This window comes from Mytilus trossulus, chromosome 6 (genome assembly GCF_036588685.1).
Source record: "Mytilus trossulus isolate FHL-02 chromosome 6, PNRI_Mtr1.1.1.hap1, whole genome shotgun sequence".
NCBI lineage: Eukaryota > Metazoa > Mollusca > Bivalvia > Mytilida > Mytilidae > Mytilus > Mytilus trossulus.
This window is the reverse complement of record NC_086378.1, coordinates 18,236,601-18,245,474: the sequence shown is the minus strand read 5'-3', so window position 1 is coordinate 18,245,474 and position 8,874 is coordinate 18,236,601. Positions and strand designations below refer to the sequence as shown.

Here is an 8,874-nt window from a genome sequence, read left to right as displayed (position 1 = left end):
TCTTAAGCTAATCAAATATCTTTTATATTTCCCTACACCGTAATAATTTTTAAATAATAAATCTCCTGCCATCTTATTTAATATAAATTGATGTGCACCATGGTTGTCTTCTTATTTGTATTGTTGCTGTATTTTCCGTGTGTTTGGTGTGTATAGGCATCACCGATGAGTTATTCTTAGAAGAAACTCACACCTGCAGGCGTCTAATTTCCCCTGGAGTTTGGTATTGTTGTTATTTTACGTTTAACAATAAGAAAGTGGAGTAATATCGAGAGTTTTCCTTATTTTGTGTGCTAGATTTAAGTAATAATTTGTCGATATTGACCATTAGAGGTGTTCAAATTCCAATCAAGGCATAACTTTACCAATATGGAGATCTAGGACAATAATGCTTGTCCCTAATATTTTATCAACTGTGTATTTGCATTCAAATATCGCAGATCAAATTTATACGTTCATAGAGTATCACTATATAAATTAACTATAAAATTATGTAAATATATAAAGGCAGCATGGAAAATGATATGTCAAATTCTTACTTAACTTTGTATGATGGGTTGTTTTCTACTGTTTATTATTGTGTCATATATGTAATATATGTTTTGATTTCCATAGCATGTAGATGCTTTTTGCAAATAAATAAATTCATTCATTCATTCAATATACGTTTTTGATTGAGTTAAGACTGCCAATTGCTATTTTACCGTGTGTTTTTCTATGTAGTGATATTATGCTATTGTTTCAGAAAAAGGGAGAAGGTTTGGATCCATTAAAACGTTTAATCCCTCTGGAAATGTTTGCACCTGTTCTTAGTCAGGAATCTGATGTACAGAAGTTATCGTTTGTTTATGTAATTTATACGTGTTTCTCGTTTCTCGTTTTTTTATCTAGAATTAGAATCCTGTTTGAATGGTTTTACACTAGTAATTTTTGGGCCCTTTTTAGCTTTTTTTTCGGTGTGAGCCAAGGCTCCGTGTTGAAGACCTATAATGGTTGACTTTTTATAAATTGTTATTTAGATGGAGAGTTGTCTCATTGGCACTCACACCACATCTTCCTATATCTATCAAACTATTGCTTAAAGTATGCATTCACGAATTTCAACTACATCTTGAATTAAGGCCTTTTTAACTTTAAAATGAAGAACAACAATCACAGCGCTGTCTTTCGTGTAGAGTGGCAGATATAATCTGGTCAAGGTATGGCTATAGATATCTTACTCCTAATTCAATTTCATTTTTTAGAATGATTCGAACAATCTTTTCTTTTCTTTCGTATATTCTTTTTCATTGGAAGAACGAATGACTCATATAAATGGTAATATTTAACACATTATGGTATGATCTGTTTTGTTTCGAAATATTTAATTTGAATATTTATGTATGTTTGCATCATATATTTAAATATCTTTTTAAATCCCGTTTTGATTACTAGTATCTGTCTTCTTTTAAATTTGGACGCATTTTTATGTTACGATATGTACAGTAGCCCTAATAACTGTGACATAACAAAACCAATTTTTTCAATTGATAAGACTGTTTCCTTCTTGATGCATCAGTCTGTTTATTTTTTGAAACTTATATCAAATTGAAATATAAATTCTTAATTAAAGAGAAATACAGGTACAAATGTGAAATTATAAACACTGAATATAATTATTCATGAACAAACAATCCAGAGAATGCAGAGTGGTAGTTTCCAAGGCATCGATAGTCTGTACTACCTCTGTTTTAAATTCGAAAGATTTTTGAATAACAGAACATAATGTTTTTTTTCTGAATGTAAAGTTACAGTTATATTGCAAGATGTTGATTCTTCTAGTATTGTAGATTTGATATGCACAAATCCTGCCATTTCCTTACTATGGTTTCTAATGCGAGGAATTCGTTTTTCTAGAATGGTTGCTTTATGATGTGTGTATTCAACTCAATATAAACTGACTCAAGAGTTTCTTATTTGTAGTCGGACGTTGGACGACAAAGGATCACTAAAGGTTGAAAATAGATAAAACAGTTTCCATTTTGGCTAGATGGAGAAAACGAATATTATCCCGTTTCCTAAAATCAAAAATTATAATACAGTTAAAATCAATGCTATGCTTACACATATGATTTGTTTTTTTACTAATAAACATTCTATATTATGAAGGTTAAACAGTATCTTTCAGATCAATGCATTGCAATGTTACATCATAGCTACTAAATGTCCATGACTAAGGACCTATTTGGTCTTTTCATAAGTTCTCGTCTGACACCAGAATACCATTTTTCTCCTTCGTGGAAACTTTCATTTCTACTTTCTGTATCCCATGCGTGTTTATGTGGGGAAATATAATTGTTTCTCTCAACTTCAGGATACCACATTTTTTCTTCCGAATATACAGTGTTTTTCATTCCTAGTTTTCGGTTGTTTTTAGATGGAGAAACATTTTTGTAATTTTTAATATCCCTTTGGTCTGTTATTTTGTTGTTGGATTTATTCGATTTGACAATTCTGTTGTAACAAGTTGCTATTATCTGGGACACCTGCAAGAATATAAAGGACATATACAAAAATAAGGAGATGTTGTATGATTGCCAATGAGACAACTCAAAAGTGGTAAGCAATTATAGGCAATCGTACAGCCTTCAATAATGAGAAAAATCCATATCGTATAGTATAAAATGTGGCGGGGTTTAACATTCAGACAGGATATAGTTATGATACTGTTTTCATGTCATTAAGGATTGCATATTTTGGTATCAATATTGATTCACTTATAGGGTCTTTGCATCGGAAATAAACACATTTATTCTAAAACCAGTTGTTGGCATGATACGGGTTATGTTCTTTTCCTATATTTTATGATAGTATGATACTAAAACCCTAACGGGAGGGAGTGTACTTGATTTTCATATGATGAAGACATAATCTTTCAATCAATTTAGTTCAGATCTGGAGCTGGCATGTCAGTAACTGCTAGTAGTCCTTTGTTAATTTAGGTATCATTGTCATTTTGCTTAGTTTCTTTTGTTACCTATTTTGACATCGGACTCGGACTTCTTTTAAACTGAGTTTTACTATGCGTATTGCTATGTGTTTCTTTATTCTACATTGGCTAGAGGTATAGGTATCTCATAAAACATGTTTAACCCTGCCGCATTTTTGAGTCTGTCCCAAGTCAGGGGCCTCTTGCCTTTGTTAGTCTTGAAAGTTTTTTAATTTTAGTTAATTTATATGTTTGGAAGTTTAGTGTGACGTTCATTTTCTTTGAACTAGTACACATTTTTTAAGGGGCCAGCTGAGGACCACCTCCGGGTGTGGGATTTTCTCGCTACGTTGAAGTCCCATTTGTGGCCATCGACTGTTGTCTGCTCTTTTATCGGGTTGTTGTCTCTTTGACATATTCCCCATTTCTATTCTCAATTTTATCATGCTTACAAGGGGTATTTACTGAGTTGCAGTATATAATGAATAACCATCAATTTGTCCTATTAGGATAGAAATAATTCATTGTGTTATTTTTAGACATGGTATTCCCTATATGCCATTGCATTTGCTAGCAAATACCCAGGCACATGGAATTCCCTAATGACAAATACACCGGCAGAGAAAAGAAAATCGCAATACAAATAAATTGGTGAAAAATACTATGTCTCTCATCCAAACAAAATACAGCATTATAACATAAGGTAGAATTAGAAAAAAAAGTATCTAAGACTAAAATATCAAACAGTACCAATCGAACATCCAATGGATTTAGTGTATACACTTTTTGTAATTTATTAGAAAACTTATTATGATTTATAACATGGGAACATTAAATCGAGGTGTGTTATTCCATTACACATAATTATTTTATTTTTGATTTGAAGGCTTGACCTTATAGAACCTACGGATTAATATTATCTAATTTCTATAATATAAGAAATGCGTATCTTTCTTTTTCCGATTGAAAACTATGCTGTAAAATGAATATACATGTCTTAAATAAAATTATATTACACTTAAGAAAATTCAAACAATTAAGGTATGCTGTTTCATAAATAGTAAGAAATTTCACTCAGTCAATACGTTATATATGAATCTGTTATATAATATTGACTTCGTCCTCGGTCAAAAGATGCATACCTCCGTTGTTATTGCTCCGACAGTCTCTTTGGACGTTATTCATATAGAAGCAAATGTAAATATATTTCATTGTGCTAAAGAAATTAGTGTTTTATTTTCTCGAAAGAACAATATTGTTTTTGTTTTATCTATGATGTGTTTTTAGTTAATTGTTATATTATTTATTTTAAATTTTAATCTTCCTTCAATCAGAACTAATATATAACATATCTAACTATATCAGTCCTATTCAGGATCGATAACTCTGTTTATCGGTCGTCCCACTGTCTATATTACTCTGTTCAGCTCTTAATATTATTTCGTATCATGTCTTTGTGACGTCAAATACGTTGACCCGGCCTTAATAACTTTGACCCGGACATATCAGCGACGTCATAATGTTTGAATCGACGTTAATAACTTTGACCCGAACTTATCAAATCATCTTTTGTGTGCCGGTGGAACAAAGAAAACAATTATGAAAGACGCAAATATAGCCCGATAAATCGATTATCAGATTATCTGCATATTGATATTGTAAAATATCAGCTGCTTGACATTATATGAAGGCTTTTTGATCTCGTTCGCTACGCTCACTCGACAAAAAGCTTCATATAATGTCTCGCAGCTGATATTTTACGATATCACCATGCATATAACCTGATAATCGGTACCGATGGATATTGGCGGGTATACAATGTTTTTGAAATTAGAGCAATTGTATTAAATGTCTCTGTTAAAATGTATCCAATAACATTTTTTTTACAGAAGTTAAACTTGCAATATCGATTTATAAATAAGTAAAATATTGAATTGATAAAAAATAAATGACAAAATCATATGCAATGAAATCTCGTTTAATTTTTGAAAACAAAAATCTATTTCCATACACATATGCCATCTTGAAAAATCCCGAAAATCACTTTATTAATACGAGTATATTTCGCCAGATATATGTTTTAATATTCTGAATCGATTTGCAAATTATTACTTTTATTTACGGAATTTGAGAAATGGAAGTACAAGTAGACATTTGTTCGCTAAATTTTAACATTGAGTCAACGGGGACTGAAATAACGTGATTTACGAATATCCAAGGAGGTCATTTTTCAAAAAATTAAACTGTCAGAATCAACATTTTTAGATATAAATACGTTCAAATACCAAGGATTGATTTGCAAAAGTTAAAAACAGATCAAGTTGATGAGAAAATTATATTTTATTGAAGAACCTATGCAATTAAATGAGACAAAATAATACAACATGGCGGCTCACTTTGCGTCATCAAAGTCACGTGATGTCATACTTAGTTGGATATGCATTTCATTCCAAATATTTGCCCATGCATGAATCGGAGTGTCGTTTGTTTTTAGAGGTTTTATTGCAGGTGTAATCTTTTCATCTTATTCATAATGTAATTCTATTTAATTTTTATTAGTTATACGTATTGTTCCTTTTGGAACGATTTCTTGCTCTACGGAATACTCGTTTTGTAGCTTTCCACCAACTCAGTAGTCAGTGTTGTGGTACTCATAAAAACGAAAACTGACCATGACATGAAAAAAACGCCCAAAAGGTAAATAACAGTCTTTAAAACACAACATAGAAAACTAAAGACTGTGCAACAAAACCGGAGTTGATGTCAGGTACTCCTGAAGAGTTAGCCTCCTGGTCCAGTTTTTTTGGTAAATGAAGAAATTATAAAAACAAAACTCAGGGACATGTTAAAAAAATAATGGTGATATAGCTCCTTACGTATTCAGGTTTTATACATCCTTGGCTTTCAGTTCAAATGTTTGGAATTGGGCGTTATTGATGAAAGTAAAGACAGAAAAGCGCTTCTGCTTTTTACATAGTGTTATTTTTATTTATTATTTATTCATTTATAGCTATGATTTTATTTATAGTATTAAAAGCTTGATTATTTTGTGTTCTTGTGCAATCAAAATGTTGACTTTTATGTATATTTTTTTTTTTGTAGAAACGTGTCAACAATTAAAAAGTTTTTAAATCCAAATGAAAATTTGTTTAATGAGCAGAAAACTACAAGGTATCTGATGGTAAAATACCTTCATTAAACTGGATATCCCTTTTTTTATATCTCTACTCGGTCAAGTGTAAACAACAAGAAATGAAAGCGTGTTTCTGTGGCGCCGAAATATACAAATTTCACAAATATTATAATTTTTATTAAAATAAATTTTCAGTTAAAATATATAAGTTTTAAACATGCTTTACCCGTAGTGAATTTGGTTCAAGTGACGCGCTACTGTTTAACAAATAAACGGAGAATCTATTGATGACAGTCTCATTTACACTTTGTTATCGTACTGGCATGTACTGTAGAAGCAGAAATTTTCGTGGGGGATTTAATTTCGTTTATTTCGTGGATAAGAATTGTCCTTGGATCGAACACAAAAGGTGTGTAAAAGCCAATTAGTGAATGCAGGTTTAAACACTTGATTAGTGCTCACTGTTACTATTGAAATGCAATTATTGATTTTTCCCAAGGTGAAAGTTCAGATCAGTTTTATTAAGTATTTGTCAATTATAAAGTGACATTTATATAACTATTTTCTAAACTTCAAAACCACGAAAATTATTCCCCACGAACTTACTTTTGGATACAAAACCACGAAATTTTAACCCCACGAAAATAAATGTTTATACAGTATTACATAGTTTTTATTTTATATCTTATATGACAATTCAGAAGGATAATATTACCTGAATCAGACATGTGATTGCAACAAGAGCTATAACAGGAGCTTGGTATGTATCTGCTGTCTCCCAGAACACGTCTATACAACCCTGCAACAGAAATCGGCACATGTTATAATATTTAAGTTTGAAAATAATTATGTGAATAAAATAAGATAACACTTAAAAGTCATGGAAACAACATCCTTACGACATAAATAGTCAAAGACACTAAAGGACCACTTACAATTATCAAACAATAATCAATTGTCCTATATAATATGTAAAACTATTTTTTGAAGGGTTACAAAAATGTATCATCTATAATCGTGTATTCTATTAAAATATATATAGAAAAAGGACACCAACTTCTTGGTACAAAAATTGTGCAGGAGATGTTATGATGTCTCTCTAAACAGCAGTTTGGGTAACGTTATGAACTTTTTTTCTTGTGTCGAAAGAATCAGTTTGTTTAATTTCCATTATAACTAGACCATGCCCGCGACGTCGCGGATTCATGACTGAATTAAATTAAAAAACCTACGCCTTATTTTTAGCCTGCCGATTTTTGGTATTTGTATCGTCATTTGGTAAAGTCACGCTGATTATAAGGTGTACAGTTATTCCCTGTATAATGACGAAGATCAGGTGTGATTGTTATCCGTGTTTATAGGAAATCCTGAATACACCATTTGGTTGTGCGCATGTCAGAGGTGGAACGTACAGATTAGGTAACAAGTATCAAGTAATTTTGTGACATATACTTTTGGTATTGGTAGCGAATTCGACCCAGAACTTGTTGGTACATATCGGTAATATTAATAATGTGGAAAACAAAATGGCCTGGAATGGTGTAATTTTTAATCTTCACCATTGCCCTATATTATTTATACATAAAATTAAATTATGCGTGTAGTAATTTGGCTGAGCTTGCGCGAAAGCGTATAAGATACGGATCGATAACGGTCCCCGAATTTGGATATTTTCTAAAAAATTGGCGTTTTCTGAGGAAAAAAGATTGTTTCAGAGACAAATTTGAGAAGCACAAAACACCACATTTATATGTCATATCACAAATATTTCCGACTTTGTATGGTTTCATAGGAGTTGCGTCTCAATGAAATTGGTCTCTTCCTTTGGTAGAATGGATTATAGAATATAAACATCTTTACATCATTTGCCTTCCGTTATTTCTAACATATTTCATGTGCATTTGAAAACAAAATGTCACCAGTGATCGCATTGTGGAAAAGCAAAAACAAGGGAAGACGAATGCTAACGATGATTCGAGCAAGTTGGAGGTTCTCGTTTCCTTCATTATATATTCAAACTAATTACACAATATAGCGCTGAATGTTAAGACTGAAATTGTATTAATTTGTATTTTCTCTATGAAATATATAACTTGTTGTTGAGAAAGATTTTATGCACAAAAAAAGCTGATTGACGGTTTCGTTATGTACAGATTCAATCACAATTATGTGAAAATAATACTTGATAAATGTTGTTGGTCCGAAGCGCTTTTCTCTGTATTTATACCTTCATCAGGAACGCTCAAACCCACTCATCTATCCACCATGTCAATTATTTGGAATTTTATGTACATTTGTCAAAGTTCGTACTTTTCTTTGTCTCTGCTTCAATTTAATCTTAAAAATCAAATTTATTAGAAGGATGTTTTTCCGCAATTAAAATCTAATTTCGAAATTAGCGAAAACAAACCCTCATAAACATTTCCGACTTGACAGTAGTTTTTAACATTTGTTTAAAGGGATTTGGTATTGACTGTATATCTGTATGAGCATGATGAGGATCTGTTAAAATAATTTCCATAATTAAGTAATCTCGGACCGATTTGATTTGCATATTGCCTAAACACCTTTCTATTGTTGAAAACGGTATGCTAATTTGTCAATGTTTGGTTGTGTTTTGTATAGTTGCCTTTGTCCCTCGAACAGATTCACTAAGTAATCTGTAATTCGCAATTGCGGGTCTGTAATTAGTATTGCTGTTGTTTCTTTTTTTTCTTTTTGGTTTTCATCTTCGTCAACATTCGCCAATATGTATTCCTAAAATCAAAGATAT

The 8,874-nt window shown here is 31.4% G+C and overlaps 1 protein-coding gene across 1 annotated transcript; it reads right to left on the bottom strand.

Moving 5' to 3' along the window:
• Positions 1–1,628: 1,628 nt before the first annotated feature.
• LOC134722378 (uncharacterized) lies at positions 1,629–8,622 on the bottom strand. Its single transcript, XM_063585996.1, has 3 exons — positions 8,512–8,622; positions 6,817–6,900; positions 1,629–2,525 (listed from the first exon to the last, which is right to left on the bottom strand). Exons 1-3 carry the CDS (start codon positions 8,620–8,622, stop codon positions 2,199–2,201), a joined length of 522 nt encoding a protein of 173 aa, XP_063442066.1. The 3' UTR covers positions 1,629–2,198.
• Between the last annotated feature and the right edge of the window lie 252 nt (positions 8,623–8,874).

Excerpts from the sequence above, each read along its gene's own strand:
- LOC134722378 (XM_063585996.1), bottom strand. The coding sequence starts at position 8,622 with ATGGAAATTATTTTAACAGATCCTCATCATGCTCATACAGATATACAG. Across the intron at positions 6,901-8,511 it reads AGTCGGAAATGTTTATGAGG|GGTTGTATAGACGTGTTCTG; the intron begins GTTTGTTTTCGC and ends TTTCTGTTGCAG. Across the intron at positions 2,526-6,816 it reads CAATCACATGTCTGATTCAG|GTGTCCCAGATAATAGCAAC; the intron begins GTAATATTATCC and ends ATATTCTTGCAG.